Source organism: Rhopalosiphum maidis, chromosome 1 (genome assembly GCF_003676215.2).
Source record: "Rhopalosiphum maidis isolate BTI-1 chromosome 1, ASM367621v3, whole genome shotgun sequence".
NCBI classification, from domain to species: Eukaryota; Metazoa; Arthropoda; class Insecta; order Hemiptera; family Aphididae; genus Rhopalosiphum; species Rhopalosiphum maidis.
The window spans coordinates 8,192,658-8,215,231 of record NC_040877.1 but is presented as its reverse complement, the minus strand read 5'-3'; the positions used below and the strand labels follow the sequence as shown (position 1 = coordinate 8,215,231).

The window sequence follows — 22,574 nt, the reverse complement described above, 5'->3', positions numbered from 1 at the left end:
GTCGTCGTCGTCGACAAAACGCGCCGCCGAAACGTTTCCCTTAGGGAAAAAACAGTGTTTCTCCATTTGCGGGCCAGAGTCTAAGCCCAAATTATATGCGTGGCTTAGGGTCGGGGCCCGTGGCGAGGACGATGGATTAGAGCGTGACAGGGAAGACTCACCGCCAACCTCGAGACTGAGTTTTTATAGACGGTTAAACAACGCGTGTATAACAATACATATACGAATATTATTACTATTCATTCATCGAGCTATATTATGTTTATATAAATATAATATTATACAATATCTGAGTACTCTTGCACGTCATTAAATACGCGGTCACGAATCGTCTCCGAGTCCGATATCCGACTATATATTATACTATCTTTCAGCGTAAATGTATTATTTATTATTATATCATTGTCGTCGCCGTCGCCGTCGCTGCCACCACGATTAATACATTTCCGGTTGTGTTACATTACCTATATTATTATTGTGTTGTAATATTTTGATGCGCGTATACCTCAAATGTTAACGTGTTTTTTTTTTTTTTTTTTTATCGTTGTACGTAATCCGTTTTTGTATAATTTCAGTTAATTTCGACGATGATGCGATATAAATACAATAAGAAAACATATAGACGACAAACTATACCATTTATTATACTGTTCATGATAATATTATGTATTATTATACTCGCAAAACGAAATCATTTAAAAACACTGCAGGTCAAGTGTCTATACCTCTACGTCACACTAGTATGCATACACGTAAACAATATTATAATAACATACCCCCTTTCAACTTGTACTTTGCACATATACATTATAAAATTATATATTTTTATACGGCCATTCAAAGGACTTTATTATTGCTAGGAATAATAGAATATCTGCGTAAAATAGAAATTAATAAATAATGTTTCATCGTAACGAACATCAAAAAAATAAATTGAATAGACTGTGCGAGTTATACCTATATAAATTAAATGATTAAAAAAATAATAATATGTGAATGCCAACACGCTGTATTCACTAATATCGTTGTCTGCGAGAATAAAACCGTTTTGACTTTCAACAAGTCACGTAAGGCAAATACCGGCGAGAGTGATTTTGTTTTTGTTCTAACTGTTTTTGTAAAAAAAAAAAAAAAAAAATAATTAAAATAAACAAACAAATAATATATAACATATATAATAATTTGCCGGTATAGTATTAAATCAAACATATGCAACATTTTATATTTACGCTTATAAAATGGCAATCAATCAAAGTCGTATTATCTGTGTATAACGGGCATAAAATATAACGTTAAACATTTAATCCAATTTTCTACGAACACACGCGCGAGCTAATTTACCGGAAATATTGCACACGACTTGCTTTTTAGACGATATATTATTAGTTGATATTATATTTTGATGTTATGCGTATTTTTTTTTTTTTTTAACGCCTTAAATTATTTTACACAGTTATCGCTCGGCGTGGCGCAAAATGAGTAAACGAGGCCAAGAAATTAATATGACGATTTGACGCCGTTGAGATTCGAAATAACTCGAACGAAACGTATATTTCATCGTTGTATGATATAATAGCTGCGATACACCAGTATAATATTATTTATATTATCTGTACGCATTCTACAACGTCGGATGATATTATTATTATTATTATTATTATGTATTGAAAATGTTTAATTTCATAGCGTTTGCCGACCGTTTCTCAAACTTATTCTACGTGTTATGAATACTCATTTCGGGAAAGCTTCACTGACTGTTAAATAGTTGTTGAATCGTCTTAATTTTAATAACATAATTTTATGTCTGTTGTTGAAGTGTCTATAAAGTTGATCGAATTTTGGTTTAAAAATTGTTCAAACAGAAAACCGTTTTTTTTACCCTCCATTCGTTGATATCGTATGTATATTTACTATATACATATATATTTATTTGTGCAGACTTTCCTCTAAATGTTTTATTCATTTTCGTCTCTTTTTTTATTACATTGTATAATCTAAAATAAAATATTGTTTTCGAACAAATATTCCGATTTATAATCAGGTAGATACATCAAAACCCCCTGTAAAAAAAAATTATTATCATTATTATTATTATTATAGTCTTACTCTGTTGAGTTTTTTTTTAATTTTATACACCGTATGTAGAACGGGTACGTTAACCGTGTATTATAAATACGTTTTGCGTTTTATAACCAAGTGGTTGAACACAAGGTCTAATTAAAAATTTATTTTATGCAATACCGTGTAATCAGATCACAAATTTATTTTGCATTTCGTATATTATTTTACGGCATTTTGTCACGGGTACATGCAATTTTATCATGATAATTATCAAAGATAAGTAGTGTGTTTTTCTCTACCTGTGATTTGAATAAATAAGGAAAAATTAAATTACCGAAACCAAACCGTGATTACGTCCGAGGTTGTTAGGGGTAAAGCGCGAGCAGCACTAGGAAAGAATTCCGATTTTTTTCCCTCGTATTTATAAACTTGTAAATGGTCGTAATTACCTTTGCTATTTTGTTTCGTTACTTTGGAGGGTCTTAATGCCACTATAAATATTGAAGTTACTGATGGTATCCGTTGAAATGAGAATACCCAATAATTTTGTGAAGAATATACGTGATGGAGTTACTTTAAAAATTCATACAAATTTCTGAAGATTAATTATTACGGGGGGGAAGGGGAGGGACTTCGCAAAAATGATTCACATTACGAAAATTGCTAGGGAGGGGCTGCAGACGTCGTTTATATACGCAATGCCGACCATTTGCACAGCACAAATATATTTCGATATAACTTCGTTTACTGCGTAATATTTATATATTATAATATAATTAATAAACACAAAAAAAGTTCGAACAATATCGTCGTCGTGTGTTTTAACGACGTAGTCATATTGTATACATCATCAATACACGTATCCGTAATAAGTAGATTTGGAACTCGACAAATGAGGTGATAAGGTGTTGCTAAGCCGACATCAGAAACCTTGTGTACACGCGTATAGGTAGGTACTTATTTTATTATTATTATATATATATAATGTATAATATTATGTATATTCAGTTCAACGAATTCGATCGTTATAATAATATATTTTTTATACTGCATGAGGAAGCTTCATATCGTTTCGATTTTTTTCCGTAGCCCCTTTGTTTCACCCGGTGGTGCGTTTTCTCTTGCAATCGGTCATTTGGATTCTCCTGCGCGCCTGCACGGTTATCATAAATTCCTGGCGATACGCGCGCGTATACGAGTACGTTTCTCTATATATTTTATTCTTCCTCCTTGCGCCGACCATGTATAGTGGAAACGTACTGAGGGAAAAAAATAAATTTATTTCGATGCACTATATAAAGGCCGCGGGGTAGGCAAGCGGAGAGAACGGCAAACTGCGCATTCGAGTGTAAAACTCTATTGTAAAATACGCCTTTCCACCGTGCACGATACATTACAGGGCACTCAGTCATCGTTCGCCGACGTTTTGAAATTCAAATTTTTTATCCTCCGAAGATTTATTTACACGCGAGTCCATTGGCTTCCCGGACGGTTACTGGATCGGTGCGTGCGGCGACGGTAGCGTATATAATACGATATTATATGCGCGTATATACATTTATTATTATATTATATGAATATCTATTGCAATAGCGTTTCCCACACACGAAAAGGTCATACGAATGCAACACTGACTGTAATATTTACAGCACTGATGCAAGCGAAAAATCTCATAACCGTTTTCGAGGAAAGGCCAGATATTTTTTATAACGATTTAATAATACAATATGCTGTCGATAAATGGTGTATATCTATACTTCATTAATCATTAGTTAGGATATATGAGCAGAAATATTATTCCAACATTTTCTTGTTAACACTAATATTCATATTTATATATCCATACAAATATTTCAAATCAATTTTTTTCTGCTCTACTATCAACACTCATATTAACCCAAAACATAATGACTATTAGAAAACATTTTTTTTTATTCGTGTTATTGAACACCCAAATACATTGAATACCCGAAACCCGAATAAACAATTCGGGTGCAAAATGCTGGCAGCGAAAACTTATTTAAATATCGTCGTTTTTTGGCGGTGTATTACATATATACAGACTCGTTCGCATCGAGATATAAATCGGAAAATTCAGTAAAGCAAAGTACGAAGTATATAAAAGTATATTATAATGGCATGCCAATTCCGTCAAACTCATGTGTGCTGTCTCATAATATTGTAAGACGAATAATACAGCGAATATGAGTAACCAACTCTACGATATATAGTGCTCTATATTATTCGATTTTCGACTATATAATTACACCTTTAATAATAAACGGTGATTCCTTTTATCAGAATTATAAAAACGAAACGCGCATGTGACCACCCACGACGTCGAATATAATTTTATGATAAATATATATTATTAATATTATTATTATATTATACTACGTGTAACACACACACCACACATTAAAATACACAGAGCGGACCACATTACACACGCTCGATATTTTATGTATATGACATGCTTGACAATCGATATATTAAAAATATAACGTAGCAAACGAATAACAATATAGGTATCAAGGTATACTTGGCTCGTCGATTGTCAGCCATCTACAGGACAATTAAAATTATTGTCAATAGTTCTACGACTGTTATTGATGTTTATTATTTATAATCGATTCTGCAATCATTCGCAATACCAGAGTATTGCTTGACGCATTAAGTGGCCGTCGTCAGACAACGCCAATCGATATATGACATGTAATAATCGTGATAATAGACTACTATATTGAGTGCTTTTACCTATAATATTATGAATTGTGTGAAACAATCGCCATATCTTGTTGTTATATTGTTTCCGTTCGTCCGTGTGTCACGCGCTTGTGTGTGTGTGTGTGGACGCTAACGTTCTAAATATTAAATTAGTATAGCTCAACTGTTGTGTAATATACGCGTATAACTCGTACATAGAGTATTATTATAATACGACGTCAAGCCAGTGTATGCAGACGAATTAACGTGGCGAGTTTCGATCGCGCACAAAATAATATAATGACGTATCTCGTGAATTATCGTATTTTGTACGTGGTTATAGACTGTATTATTATAATATATTTTGTTTGCCCACGACCAATGAGCGTGTGTTCCGACGGATTATATTATACGAAAATGTACGCTATAATTTAGCGTTAAGTGTAGCTATTGGATCTACGGTTATAGCCAACCGCCAATGAATCACCTCTCTCTCTCTCTCTCTCTCTCTCTCTCTTGAAATATGTGCTGTATACCACCTGTTTTGTACATACAATATACACCTGACGTCTATATATAAAATATCAATTTGTTGGCGGAATGTGCACAGACATATATATTTACGATGATGAAGCCTGAAAGTTATATTTTTCTTAATTACTTTTTCTTTTCTTTCAAACGCCGTCCGCTCGATATTTTATAGTTATACTTACATACCTATATTATTATTATTATTATTATCTCTAACGTAGTCCAGTAGATCTATTAAAATCACGTTTCTCTTAACCTATTACAGGTATACTTCGCGTGACGCGAGTTATCGAAATAATAATAATTGTTTGATTTTTATTTTTGTACGCCACTTGACGGCTTCGAGCACTCAGGTAAATTGAATTCTGATCACATTATATTTTCGTGTGCAACATTAATATTTTAATGAAATGCGTTTCGTATTATTCGTGTTAAAAGTATTTAATGTATGAAAACCGTGACGATTCGAACACGAATGCTATCGATACAAATACACGTGCATATAGGTACATACCTACAGTATTGGTTCGAAATTTGATATTGCATGGAATTATTGACAAATCCGTCACAAATAATACAATTGTGTTTGTATTATACTATGTATAGTATATTATGCATATGTTTTTTTTCCGCTCCAATAGTCGTATGGCTCTGTGAATAACGAACAACATCTTACAAGAATAAGTACGGTTGTTTTTTACGCATATAATATAATATTTATAGTGTATACGCGTTTCGATATGAATATGTACTGTTCAAATACCTATTCCAATATATTATTATAATATAGCTGCTCCGATCGTCCCATATATTATATGTAGGTTAGGTTAGGTAGGTATGCGGTACGCAATATACCACGACAGGCTTTCTAAAGATATTTAAAAACATTTCATATACAATATACGATTCCGATATGCCCCGTTTGACGTGGAAATTAAATTATTGTCGTGTGCGCATTTCTTGTCGTCGTCGAAGAAATAGGAATATAAAACTTTTATGGAAATAGAAAAAATATCAATTTACAGCATATTATTATTATAATATTATCGTCATTCACCGTTTATTGGTCGCCATAAACACGATTTTTCATACTGCCTCCCCTCTGCACACCTCACTACTCACTTGTTACCATCACTCGCCCAAAACTAATAACAAACACGCAGCCATGTGCCCATGTACCTATATTATGTAGTTTGCTTGCTCACAGTATCGATTACTGCGTGCATATACAAACTAAAGTCTGCCACGGTACGGTCTTGTTGTGGAATTTTAACAAAATATCATATTCGGAGATGTCAAAACAATAGTTGATGATGAGGAGAGTTGAGAACGGGGGGGATCGACCCAATAAAACGAGACGCTTACGACGCTTTGGAGACTTACGCCGATTGGATTATTTCGACCAGTGAGCCCTGAAAGTGGCTTAAATCCACGCCGTCTGGACGAACGCCACTCACTTTTTGAAATAAATGTTTTTCAGCGGCATATTTTTCGGATCAATGAAAACCGTTATCCCCGGGGATTTGGATTTTCCGGACGTTTATCGTTCATTTTATTTAATCACATCCTGCCTCCACTACTCGAATCACTCAGTATGCGGATATTATAATATGTACGTACGTAATGACAAGCAAAAAATGTATGTATATATATATACATATATAATAAATATAGGTAACACTAGCAGAAAGTAATACCGTACGTCTTCGACGGATACAAAATCACTGTTTATATATATTCAATTTGAAGTACCTACATTATATACTAAATATACAATGCAAACACGCACAAAAAGGTGTTTTAACGGGAACCTGTTATCCATGATGAAGTTTTAATCTTGCTTAAAACATTTCAATACACACATCACAATATACATACTCGTATTATTGTGTCAATCCTTTTTAATGGAATCGCTAAAAATATCACATATTATATAAAAAAAAAAAAAAAAAAATGTCGCCTAACTAATACCAATGAATATAAATTTGCATCAGTACGTTTACGTTTATTTGGATTATGATCGTGACTGATTACGGTGAATAAAATATAACAACAAGAAAATCTTTTACGAATCCGATTAACACGTTTCTAAAACGACAATATAGTGTTGTTGCATTACAATACATATTATAATGCAGCGTGTTTTACGTTTATAATTTGTCAATGTTTATATTCGTGTTAACTGTACACGATCATCATCATCTTACTGTATTGATCAATCGATTTCCATGTGGAATCTAGTGTATATTTTGTGGTTGTATGTTACAAAATATGATAACAGGTATAATATTTTCCTGGTGTAACCAAATTTAAAGTTACCTATAGATGCTTGTGGTATTTTCCATATGATATTTCGTTTGTTATCATTCTATATGTTATGTGCGTACATGGATTTGGCCTAAATACCTATAAATAAGGGGTAATTTTTGAGGAAAGAAGTAAATTTAAAAAAAAAATAGTAATGTCAGGTTATACACTGCAAATAATAAGATATTATAGAAGAATTATAATAACCGTAACCTAACGTAATCATAATAATGGAACGTAACTGAAATAACCTATGTAAACCAAAATAATTGAAGTAACTCAAATCGAAATTGGCACTTATACCCTATATAATTCTATAAAATCATAAATTTTATTTCAATTTATTAATTAACAAAATTAATTCATGAAAATAACCAAATAATTTCGCAACCAATCTCTGTACTCGAAAATAAATTCTCGCCAAGTAGGTAGGTACTACATTTTCCAAAATTGTCTGCAATTTATAAAATAAATTAAGTAATAAACGGTTTTAAATACATGATTTTGTAACACTGTATTTAAGTTATAAAACCATAATAGATTTATGATATTTATAATTTATTATCCAACAGTGTATTCTAATATTTGCGAATACTTACATTGCGTATTCAGTAAGTAATCCCATCTGTTTTTCATCTACATGTTAATATTGCATACGTTTCATAAGGTGGGTAAAAAAAATATTATTTCGGTCAACTATGGGTCTATGGATGCTTTCTTAATTTTATTTTAAAAAAAAAAACCGCAGTAATTTATTTACATACCTAAAAATATATTAAATTCTAAAACATAAACATTTTGATTTCGATAAATAAAGAGATAGAGGGAACGGGCCCTAATATAGTGATCACATTTTTTTCGTCCAAAAAATTTTTGATTAGTTCGTGTCTATGGCGAGATGCTCCATCTTATATCATAATAAGATTATATAGTCATAGCCTTCTAGCTGTCTTGGATAATAATATTATATCGCTGCAGATGCTCCAGCGACCCGCGTGCAGTCGCAAAATATTTCGATCATTCAACTCGTATCATGCCAGGTATATATGCACGTATCCCGGTACTACCCCAATTTAATGGATTAATTTTGGGAAAGGTACAACAGTGCGTTAATTAGATTGATGAGACTTTGTTAAGTAACAATATTTCAAAAACGTACACTGATAATTAAACGCCCACCGGACTGGCTGTATACACCGACATCGGTGATTGGCTGGAGGGGGTAGGACTGGTATAGCATGGTGTTTTTGATTAATGACATTTCGTCAATAGTACCTATACCGATTAATCGGAAATTTTAAAATATTTAAAATCGGAAATAATATTAATTACCAATTTATACACGTGCGGTAGTTGTCGAGTTATTTTTTTAGGACAAATTAAATGCCACCGTTATTATTGGTACCAATAATAGTAGATGCCTACTATTTTGTTATTTTAATAATATATAATGGTAAAAAATCAACGTACATGGGTATGTGCGATTTAAACTTACCATGATTCTTATTTACGTGCATAATGTGAATTAAAAATGTTTTTTTTTTTAAACTATCTAACTATAATAAATTTAACGGGGATTATTATCGGGATGTTACGATTTAAATATCCGCATGCAACGTGTACTGTGAGCGCAGTAAAAGGAAAATCTTATTTAACCCAAACGTTCTATATTATATTATACTCCTGCAACAGCGGTCATTATATCCTTTGCCCGCGCACAGCAGCGACGGCGGGTGTGTACCGATAGGGTAAAAAAAAGTATTACACCCATAATATGTAAATTGAACCTTTATTTTTATTCTCGAAAATGTAAACAAAATCCAACTTTTATATTATCTTGATGCAGTCCGGTATAATTTGTTCCAAAGTTCAATTATTCATGAACAAAGCCCAGTATACACGCCCAGTTCGACAACGGTATTATATACACGGTACGTCCGCCCACGTTGTCTGTATTACTTACTTGCTGAACACGACGAAGAAATGATTGCAATAATAATATTGTATTATAACAAACTAATTTTCGTTTAATCAAGCCGTCCGAGTAGCAATAGCTTAAAATATGACTGTTATTTGGTACCTGCTACATAATGTTATTTATATAATATCGATCGTTTATCGTGGGTACTAAATTATACAGTTTTGGTCGCGCTCGATATAATATCGTAATATTATAATTTTCTTGAATAAAGTACCTTATATTATAAAGGCTTGCTTGATTTTTATTAGTGTAATAATACATTATACAACCTCCACAAATACATGATATTCGATACTTTTTAAACATTCAAAAGTATAGTACATTATTTTATTTTTCCATTCAAATTTAGAATTTATTTTAACCATTTCATAGTAGAATAATGAAATAAAATTTTCAAATAAATCTAAAACTACATGCAAAGTTGACGGCAACACAAAAATCCACACAATATAAAACAATAATATAATAGGTCCACTACGCGGTGGTTACGTTATGATGACAATACACTCTGGTGGTGCAATTTATAATATAAATTTTGCTGGCGTATGATGAAACTCGTTCAATAACATTATAAACACTCCGTTGAGAAAATTCAGTGTAATATAACTATATATGGCAATCAAATTGTACGACGCGCGTTCTAGTCGTGTTAAATCGGTGTTGAAACGAAGTTTGCTAAACCATATATTTTCAAAGTTTTTCATCGCCGATCCTTCCGTCTATCCTCAACACCCTCGGTGGAAACCGTGTAATAACTCATCGACGCGTGTGAAGACGTGTCAATGTGTAGCGCTTAATAATTCTGTACAGTAGTGGTGTAGGTATGTATACACTTATTATATGCTCTCATTTGGTTGTCGGATTTCGGTTAGGTATATATAAAAATATCAATATCGCTGACGGAATCGTATTAAAAACAGCATCAATATGTAATGCATCTAAAACGCATTAAATTAGCAACGGAATTTATCATAATACCGCCAATGCCCGTGTTCGCTGCGGGCATATGAATAATGCATTCGAATTAATTCAAAATTTCCCTGGAGACTGTCTTGCTTTCCCTCGAGCCGTTTTCCCACGAGCGTGACGTGACGTACCTATACCACATCATTGTATTATTATTTTTCTTTTATATCTGTTTCATCTAGACACAGGTTGCCGTAAACTTAAACCAATGTTATATATATTTATGACGTTCGAATTTATCTTTTTCTATTTTTTTAAATTTGTATTCATGCAAATTGATTGTTTTTTCGGAAATATTGTTGTAATATTGTTGTACGTGATCACTGCGTCATGTCGGATCGTGCTAGCTCACGAAAGGCAACAAAAATAAACATGAAAAATCAATTAATTTATCATCAACGTTTTTATTTTCGAGATCATCTCTGGCAAACGTACAAAAGATAAAAATTGAAAAAAAGAAAGAAAATCGTACACACGTCCAAATGTGTGTGCGTGTATATATATTATAAGTATGTGTGTGTATATTTTTTTGGCTGTAGTTGATTTTTCATCGTTGTATTCTCGGTGGAATTTGAATTTTTGACTTAAAGAACCCCCTGAAGTTTTACGACCACATAAATCTTTGGAAATTATATGATGGCCCGTAGCGGAGATTGTGGAAAAAAACAACATTTATTTCCTAAAACAAAATATAAATATAATATACACATTGGTGGAGAAGAAAGGGTGAGATGGTGAAAAAACCCCGCAATGGAAAATGATTATATACACTATAACATTAGCAGAGATTTTCATGGAAAGGGTGTTTATAATCTACATATATATATATTGTGAATCAGATCGGTAGCAGAAAGAGGAGAAGGAGGAGACAGAAAACAGTAACGGCCCCCAGCTCTAACCACTCGAAAACTTAAAGAAGAAGGAGCAGAATACTTGCCAAATGCGCCGAGAAAGTTTGTTAGAGCATTTCCATTCGTGTGGATAATTCGCCGGAGGAAACCGCTATTACGCACGGACAATTTGCTAATTGGTTGCGTGTCCGAATACACTTTGTTTAATGTAAATAAAACTTTTATTGTCGACCCGCTCGTCGTCGGGACAATATCTCAGTGCGTCACCACTGCGGTATATCGTCTCTATACACTGTAGGCCGCAGAGCTGGTCGACTGTATAATATAATTATTATTATATACCGCATGCATATTACCTGCGTACATATGAGTATATTATGACGTATACGTACGTGGTTGCCACAATCAGTGGATTCGATTTCAGCTCGTTGCCCACCGCCAATGCCACTGCATCAGTGGTGTAATTTAAATAAATAATAAATTATTAATATTACAGGGGCTCGAAATTGTATGCGATAAAAAACAATGAAATGTGTGCATACATATGAAAAAAAAATCTTAAATAATATGCATTTATAATATATTTTTTTATTTTTAAAATATGCTATTATATGAGAATTAATTTCAAAAAATGCATAATTATTTAAAAATTTTAATAACATACATATGCATTGTCTTTTTTATTATAATTAAAAAAAAAATGCATTATTTATTTTAACTATTTATATGTATGCACAGTAAAAAATAAATATTCAATCTATTCTAGGTATTTGAAAAGACACGAGGGATTTTTATTTTTATTTCTAGCTATTTAATTTATAATTAAAATTTTTATTTTGTTCACATTTATTTACAAATTATCAATATTTATTTTATTTATATAAATTTCTTAATTAACTCGAGTACAATACAAAGATACTTATGATATAATTATAACTGCAATCTAGAACAATAACATTTTCAAAGATAATAATCACATTGCATAATTTGATTAAATACTCTTATATAAAAAATCAAACTTATATTGTAACAAGTTCATTGATAATACGTAAATATATTGATTATTATTTATATTGTATTATTTAAAATCTTGAGAAATCATATATGGTAAAATATTAATCATGTTAAGTACATTTTTTTATTTTGAGAGTTGTGCAATATTTTATGTAACGAATTTCAAATTTATTAATCATACGATATTAAATATGCAGCTTCCTCAGAAATATGCCATGAAGTTCTGAGCCCAGAGTATAATAATTGACATCCAATCATCCCACGTCATATTAATGCATTGCTTTGCTTTCCTGCCGTACATATACATTACACACGCCCGTTCCTGCGAGGCGATGACGGTCGAATTACCTTCCGTCACAAACACAATAGTATACTGACATACGTATCACCTATAATATATACTTACATATATGTTGCTCGACGGAGAGTCCACTGGCTCTAGAATTAAACCACCGATACGTATTTCCAGTGACTTCGCAGTCACTTTTCTTGGCCGATGGAACGAGATCGTAATAAATCGTTGCTGTAAAATGGGCAACACTGTACCGATCTGGTGCAAAAACGATATTACTAAATTATTTCCGTATATGTAATTAATATTTTGCAAATAGAATACTCTATAGTCTATGTCAGTTATTAAGTTAAACTTTTGAGACGAAAATACATTATTATACTACAGATATTCTATCCATCATCACTTACTGTCTCTTCGGTTTTCAGTTAACCCGAACATGTTATAATGTCGTTTATGCTATGTACAGAAGTTATGAAACGATGTAATATTACGAAGCGTGAATTACATAATTTTCACGTTGTATTATTAACCGTTGCTTTATACGATTCTACTGCATCATAAAATACATGATACCAAACTGAACTACGGAATTGTCGGAATTGTTCTAGCAACAATAATATTGTGCGCACTAAATTATTACTATTACTTTATAAATAATTTTAAATCGATTAATTTTTTCGAAAGCAAATGATTGTAAATCAAACGGCGGTGTCGTCGGCTGGGGAGAAATGAAACAATTTCCCGTCGTGTCATTGATTGACGTTTGCTCTGCCAAAGCTATTCTTCTCCCAACTATGTTTGACTTGAAAACACTATCGAAATGAGAATTCTCGCCAACAACTGCGCCAACGTGAATTATATACATATTGTGTATATTGTATATTATATACGCCCGTCTATTGTCTAGCAAGTTTTGACGTAATTGTCAACGCCCGCATGCGCCGGAATACGGGGGAGGTTTCTTAGGTACGCGAATTATGTGGGGTCTGAACTGTGAGTCCGAACGAAGTTTAACACCACGTAGAGGTGTGTGTGTGTGTGGATGAAGGGGTGTTGAAGTTATTCCCGGAACAATAATGCCGTCTTACACGTGCACACACAATAATTATACTATATGAGTTATAGGCAAACACGTATTTTCGCTTTCCTGTGTCTCGACCATGTTGTATATAACACATACAATGGTATAACGATTATAGACAACACGCATAATATAGCGTAAAGCAACTCGATAAATGGTAAATAATAGCGATGACGGTCGTTGCGATTCTTTGGCATGAACCTGCTAAGATTTGCGCCTGTTTATTATTTTATTTTTATTTTTTACCAAAAGGATTTGTCTTATACCAAACAGCAATGAAAGCCACCCATTAAATGTTTTTTTTTTTCTCGCCATAAAAATAATAACTCAATCGAACGTCTATTAATCGTGATTCTAAAATATTAATTTTGTCCGTCTCGTTTCAGCCAACACAAAGCCGCTGACGTTTGACGAAGTTTACAATCAGTCGAGCCCGACCAACTGCACCGTGTACTGCGGTGGACTGACCAGCGGACTCACAGACGAACTGGTGCAGAAGACGTTCGCTCCATTCGGTAACATCCAAGAGATACGGGTGTTCAAAGACAAGGGTTACGCATTCGTCCGGTAAGTCTATAACGTCTGATATGCTACTATACACGTAATTTTAGTAAAATATAACAAGAACTAAAAATATTATGTGTGGAATGATACGTTTATAAAAAAATACACCACACCAATACGAGTGGGTCTCTCAAAATCTAAATTAATAATAAATAGATTTGACAACTCGAAAAATAAATATGCAATTTTATCTGTATTGTTTCAAATGTTGTTATACAAGGTAGTATTTACGATGTACATTTAAAGAGACGAAATAAATATCGAAATTGTCAATTTTTCGTTCACCAACGGTTGTCGAACCAAAACGTTAAACCAAAGATAAATCTCTACAATATCGGTCTGAATAATTAAAAAAAAATAATTAAATAAAAGAAAACACAAAACTTTTCGACAGGTAATTAGATTTATTCCGAATCTGAATGGGTTGGTCGCTTTGATTTGACTAGTATTACGATTTAATTATTCAAACTTCCGTGGATAGAATATTGCGCGTATGTATTTGTATAGGCGTGTGCAGTCGGCGGAAAACACGACGACGAATATCCTAATGTACTGACTACTTCCAACACATCCACCAATTCCACCGACCCCATCGCCATTCGATCACCACCGCGGATGATAGTGGTTCTCGTCGTTCCCCAAATGTAATGAACAGCACTAATAATAATATATATATATACATACATACATGTGTGTGTGTGTGTGTGTGTGTGTGTGTGTGTGTATTTCACAGCCTTTCAAAGGTGAGTAGGTGGTTCTTTGGTAGTTGGACTATATTCACAATATTACTGGAAAATCATTAAACCGTACGCTCGGCATCATTCCAACCTCGTATACATAAATTAACGGCATTTCCCGCCCAAGAGCCCGTCATTCCCAGTGTCACTATATAGTATATATATATATATGTGTGTGTGTGTACCGCATATACTCGTCTCGGGACGGAGACCTACACAGTTACACCTGCAAAGACCGACGTGGAACGTTCACGTGAACACCAATTTCGTATGGAAATAATTTCTTATTATCGTAAATTCGTAATAATGTATATAGTATAATATGTGCCATACGGTAAAGCACGATTGAGCATAAAACGATAGAGCAATATAGCCGTTTTAATCGTCATGTGTATTATGTATTATTCTAAAATTTAAAATCATATCACCAAAATTCATTAATAGGTATTATTCACTTTAATTTTTTTTTTCACGATCAGATTATTGCATATAGTACTCTAGTAACCGATAGTTCGGGGGGGTCTGCTTGTTTGGTGGTATTTCATTGCGTAATATTATCTGTTTAACTACGTTAAGCGACTTAAAAATATAAAATAATATACGCGACGTTTGTTTAGCCGTCGTTATATTATATAGCCCCGTCGCTTTGTTTCTTATTTGCATTTGTGAACAAACAATAAATTTAATCCTGAACTTGAACGGTAGTTTGCGAGATAATATTGATTTTTTTTACGACGACTTTTTAGTTATTTCCATTTCGTGCGAAATTTATGAAATAATTTGTATGTTTACAATTATGATAAGCCTTCAACGGTTACCATTATATTTAGCTTTGATAATATTAACATAAGTACTTGTACACATTGCATATTATATTTACGTAATATATATATACCTAACACGTATATCAATAAAGAATAATTATTTCTTTATTTTTTTTATATATATAATATTTAAATTGAGATAATATTTGTTTGTTGACAGTGAATTCTGTTTTTCATGGCTGTACATGCTTTAGTCACTTTGTAATGATATGTTATTTGCATACAAAGCGTTCTATACTCATTAATGTACTTTTAAATGAATCAAAATTTAAAATTTCTGAATACGTATAATACTGTATAGGCGTATAGTGTATACCGTATTTATTTAAGCATATATATGTGTGTGTGTGTGTGTGTGTGTGTGTGTGTGTGTGTGTGTGTGTGTGTGTGTGTAATAGTTACATCACTATTATACGGCCGACCTACATATAGAACTGATTTGAAAAGATAATTTTTGAACAATAGTGTAATCTGATTATCCACTAATAAATGTATTGTATTGAACAAGTTAAATACCTGTCAAATACTAAAACAAAACGGCTACGTATCGCTCGTTTAACTCTTCCGGCTATAGATACACAATATTATACAACATACCTAGTGTGTGTGTGTATATATATATATATATATATATTATTTATGCTCACCGAAATACTAGGTTCATCTAATCCTGAGCAATTCCTATGGGATGATCCGCGGTTCCCTTCGATTTCCTCCTCTGCGCGTGCACATATCTCGAGAACGGTATCTCCATAAAGCCATATTTTTAGACCCTGTCGCCCGCCCGTTTGAATTACTTATGACATTGGGAAAAACTGAATTGGAATTTTATAGCAACCCGCTCGTCCACGTATTTAATGCGAAAAGTTTTATGTGTTGTCCTATGCGATATTCTACCCATGGAATCGGCTAGTAGTAAATCGTTTGACTCCCCTCAAATCATTACGTGGGACATGAGATTTCAGAGGTACAGACGAATAATAATAATAAAATAAAAAATATATCTACGCTAGCGTAATGTACGTCGTTGTCATTCCTATGATTCTTCTATATTATGTTATGCATACTATTACAGTATATATTATGTATATGTATATATACTGCGACGGAAATAACAAAATAGACATACTAATTTCATCGGAAAATTTCGAGGGATGACCTGGTTTTTGTTTCCACAATGTCTTAACGTCATGAATCGGAATGTTTGTTTTCTCTCGTCGATCCCGCCGGAGTTCCGGCCCGCTGGCTACTTAGGAACTTAAAATATTCATTCGCTCCAAGACTTCAGCATCAGTGGATACGTGCCGAGCTAATAAAGTAAAGTTCGTTACCTTGTTTACAGTAGTGGTATACGGTTAGGTCGGACTATGTTTACAACTTGGAATATATATGTATTTGTATATATATATATTATATACATGTATTATTACATATACACCAGTTAGTATATATAATACATGAGCGTACATCCGAAACGACCCAATACCTTTGACGGCGGTAGTGAAGCGTCGTCGGGGTTGGTAGGTAGAAGAGAAAGGCAGAGAGAGAAAGATTGTGTCGGATGGTTTCCAGTACTTCCCTACGGACTGCTCTCTGGCACGGCGGCGGCCTCTCTCTCGGCCAATTGTAAACGGATTAAGAATGCATCCCCGACGACTCAACTACATACACGCAAACACGCGCACGCGTATTTTGTCGAATGTGTGTACATCTATTATTAAACATATACCTTGTTTTTGGGCAACCATTTTCGAGCAACCGTGTTAAGGGCCAGGACCTGCAGATCGTTTGTACTCAATATTTAAGCGACCCGGTCGGATTAAAAATGTATCTCCGACATCTGCGTGCTTCTGTGGACGTTTTAAACAAATACCGCTTCCGGTCTTATCTCATTTCAGATTCGCCACCAAGGAATCGGCCACGCACGCTATAGTGGCCGTCCACAATTCGGACATCAACGGGCAGCCGGTCAAGTGTTCGTGGGGAAAAGAGTCCGGTGAACCGATCGTGTCGCAAAACGCGTCTCAAGTGTGCTCGTCACAGGTAAGTTACAAGTCACCACTAAGAAGTTCGCTGTTGCACGCGTAACTTTCGAAAACCTGATTTGACTCGACACATAACTGACTTCTAACCTTCATCCTTTTGACGTTTCAGGCGGCGCTCAGCAGCACACAGTTCCCGTACACTGCCGCGGCGTACGGCCAGCAACTCGGTTACTGGTATCCACAGAGCTATCCGGCCACACAGCTACAGGGACAATTCCTGCAAGGCGTCCAAGGTTACACTTATGGACAATTCGGCTATCAACAAGGATACCTTGGGTAAGTCGACAACGAAGATAACTGTAAATTATAACACTAGCTATAGATGTACATTATTTACATATCGGGTTTTTCATATTTTAAGCAGTAAAATCATTATTGTTAGGCGTATAAATTAATTCAGTATCATAGACAATTGTTTTATTGTACAATAGATAAAGGTAAAAATGTCGCTCTACGAAAATACTTTTTATTTTCGTAGTACAATACTAATTATGGTTAATTTTCAAGTACATATTACGCGCGTAATATTCGTACATATTATATAATACTACATTTAGAGATTTCGTTGATTTTAATCGATCGAAAAAAAGTCTTTTCTATCTGTAACTGAAAAACAATTAGGTAGGTAACCCCGAATGACAAAATTATATATCTTCTCTGAAATAAATTCCAAAATTAAATTTGTATGTATAATGTAAAAGATGGAAATAAAAACATTTTAAAATCCAATTGGATTAACTATTCAAAGGTATGTATTGTGTACTGATTGAATTTGAATTATTTTTCGTTAAAAAATAATATGATTAATATTTATTATTTTTAAATAAGAGTAAAATAAATGCAAAGTAGAAGATATTCCAAAATAAAGTTTCCAAATTTACACTAGGTAAATACATGTTTATTAAATGTAAAATATGTTTTCCACAGTTGGATAAACATGCTGAATAGTATTTCACTTGTTTTAATTAAAGTCACGTGGCGTTATATCCTATTTATTTTTATTCGATTTAAATCAATTACTTTAACAGCACTTTGACGTAATACAATTAATATCAGTAAAGAGTGTCTTGAAAAAGTGTACTCTCTGTTTGTTCCATAAACATATTATAGTATACACGGTAAGAATATTGAAAATAAATAATAAATTATTGACTTCATAAAAAAAAAAAAAATGATGTTCAGATCGTGGAAAAATTAATGTAGAACAAAATATTCTACAATAAATTGTTTAATCATACAGAATTGTTTATGATTCACTGTGTATATCATAGGAAATTAATTATAACTTAATTTCTGCAATTTTAAGACTAATTTTTTGGGACTTGTGATTTCTAAAATGATTATCTTTCCGTGAAATAATATTATACCTTCCTAACAATATCGGAGATATAACGTAAATCAATAAGTTTATGTAAAGCTGCAAATAAACTATTAAATTCCGGGGAAATAAATACTCAGTATTTTACGTCTACACATCATCATCTATAGATACTCCATATTATTATATTAGATATGATTCATACATACCCATCGGTCATCATCAACAATTATCAGCGTTGGGGCTTAAATAACCATTCTATCAAAAGATAAATCCTTTTATAAGTTTGTATATTTTTTCTTAAATACTCATTCTCAAGCAATAGTATTCCGTATTTTATTAATTATCAAAAAACATATATATTATAATATGTTTATACATTGTTAATTATATACAATAGGTTTTTTAGCAACTACTACAAAAATTTAGACGAGAGTCGATTAAGTCCATTTTAATTTTTAGTAGGTTATTTGTGATAATATTTTGGAATCTATGACTAGCCGGGGCCTCGAAATATTTCATAAAATTGATTATATGCGCATAATCATGAGATGTATGAAAAAACCGATACACATTAATATAGTGTCACAGTGGTACTATTTTTATTTTCATACCTAGCTATTCGTTTGGTTTGAGCGCCTTTTTTGTTTCTTTTTGGATAATTACCATAGAAATTACAATTACGAAGAATTCGCATACCTCGACACGAGGAGTCAAAAAATACTAATTATTGATAGACAGTGGTACAATAATAAAGTTTAAAAAATACATATATATATATAAAAAAATTATATGTTTTCAATATTTATAATTTGTATTGTACACAATTCAATTTCGTATTATGAATTATGATGTTAAAGAACTTGCCGTAACGCTAATACGATCATCTTAATGATACAATATAAAATAATAATATTTAAAACATCGTTAGATATTAAACAATATTTTTTCACAATCAATATCGAAAATTGTTTGCATTTTCGCCTTTCGTTTTTACAGCCGGATGGGAATGCAAGCACTGCCGACGGGAGCGACAACCGCGTGGACTCAACCAGGGGCCCTACAACCGGGCCAGCAGATCGCATCCGCCGTAGCGGCTCAACAGTCGGCGCCGGCACCAGCCCCGCCACCTGCCGCTGCTGCCATGATACCGGCCTATCCGACGCTCCACCAGTTTCAGGTAAAACAACACCCCGCACCTGTGCAGGCGTCCGCGTGGCCCATGTATGATCACCTCCACCACCACCATCACCACCTCCACCACCAACACCATGGTGGTTACGAGGCCAACGAGCTATCCATACTGAAAATGGCCACCTCGTGATCAGGCTCCACAGCCGCAGCCTCCACCGCCGCCGCCGCCATCGCCGCAACATCCACAGCCTCCACAGCCAACCGATTCGACAGCGCTTATCGTCCCACGACATTGTATTACGTATCCTAAACCTCTAACGAATAGTGTCCCATTTTTCAGCTCGTGCATATTTTTTGTATCGATTATTTTCGAAAATACAATACATCAATATCGATACGACGACGCGCAAATTTTTATCTCTCCCCCCCCTCTTCCTCATGACGCGATGATAAACCACTCGTAAGATCCTCACCACCCGCACACCTATCACGCGCTTTCGTTATTATTATAATTAGTTTTTTTTTTTTTTAAATTATTATTATCATTATTATTATTATTATTATTATTATTATTATTTACGCTATTATTATAAATACGATACCGGTGGATTGCAAACTCAATGTACGCATCCGGTATTCAATAAGATTATTATTTGTATTATTAATTATAATTATTGTCTATTATAGTTTTTTTTTTCGAATCTGACAAATTCGATATGCACATAGTTTTGATTAAACGTATATAGTTAATTTTGTAGACGAGAATGCTCTTGACGTTATTATTATTTACAATTTTAGTAGAATTTTTTTTTTTTTTTATAATTTTATATATTTAAATTGTTTTTATACTGCTACGAGGCGAACATTCGGCAAACCCCTGCGTATCCCGTTCGGACAAACTGTCATGTGATCGCATTTGAGTGTGTTTAGGTTTGCACAGGAAATAGATTCATCTCACCCCCACTCCACCCACTACACCAAAAAATAAATCGCACCACCGTTGTGTTTATTGTGCTTGTGAAATATTTTGTCGACGAACTTAACTTCGATTACCCTCTCTTACGTAATACTTAACTGTTATGATATTATGTTTCCGACGACGGCGATTGCAATAGTATTGTGTTTTCATTGCCATTTCTTACTATATTAAGCAGTGAAAAATTATCATTTTACGGTTTTAACCTATGTGCCGTTCGACAAATGAAATATTCATCACTCGGATCGTGAAATCTATAATTTTTATTTATTTTTAAATCCTGAAAACATGCAAATGCGTCAAACGTCCGTCGACGATGCATTGCAGTCGTTCGGTCGCCGTTTTTTTGAGTATATAATTCAATTTATTGCTTCTCCCGAGAAATACGTCCAAAAGTCACGTGTTTTGTACAAGTTCCTCGCACAAAAAAACCACATACACAGTCCACACACACGGAAAATAAAAATAACTAACACACATATTGATTATTTACACGTACGATGTAATACTATATAAGGGCACTGATATGGTTTGCAGATAGCCGACGAAGAGTGGCTTACGCCGAGCCTGCTGGTCTGAGGACGACTGAATTCTGGAGCCCAAAAACGCGATACGATAATTCTTCCAAACTCCGCCTTCTGCTACACACATAGTCAAGCCAATCAAATTTACAAAACCCCGAAAGCCCTGCCGGTGTACCGAACGAATTGTAAATAAATCATTTGAGGCACCAAAAAAAAAAAAATAATAATAATAATCAATATTATATATATTATATTATACGAGCCGGTATATTAATGTATTATTATTCGTTTGTACGGTGTCGAACCCCCGATGGGTCGCATTCGGTCATAAAAACAATAGATCGCTAACCAAATAAAAAAACGTAACATATCATCGACACGAGTGATGAAGAATTGTGATAAAAAAAAATAACAAAATCGATAATTAAACCATAAAAACGAAAAAAAAATTATTTAGTCATAAAATATTTAGTAGACAAGTTAACGATGGATGATATACATAATTGTGCTTATATGCTCAAAAAAACAAAAATAATAATTAAAAGTAACTAATAATGATTTAATTATAATATGTTATAATATACAATACTGATAACGATATTATTGAAAAGTGTAGGACATCGATTGCCAAACGATTTTTTTTATACATTGGAAAAAAA

General features: G+C 33.3%; 1 protein-coding gene across 3 annotated transcripts in view; it reads left to right on the top strand.

The window, feature by feature from the left end:
- LOC113550536 (nucleolysin TIAR-like) overlaps positions 1–22,276 on the top strand; it is a 323,070-nt gene extending 300,794 nt beyond the window's left edge. For 2 of the 3 annotated variants that reach the window (XM_026952434.1, XM_026952436.1), the window contains 4 exons: positions 14,180–14,360; positions 17,817–17,961; positions 18,073–18,239; positions 20,281–22,276. In XM_026952434.1, the coding sequence (XP_026808235.1) occupies positions 14,180–14,360; positions 17,817–17,961; positions 18,073–18,239; positions 20,281–20,605 (818 nt within the window). In that variant the 3' untranslated portion in view covers positions 20,606–22,276. The remainder of the gene's footprint in view (positions 1–14,179; positions 14,361–17,816; positions 17,962–18,072; positions 18,240–20,280) is intronic. The other variant, XM_026952435.1, reaches the window with a different exon arrangement.
- The last annotated feature ends 298 nt before the right edge of the window (positions 22,277–22,574 follow it).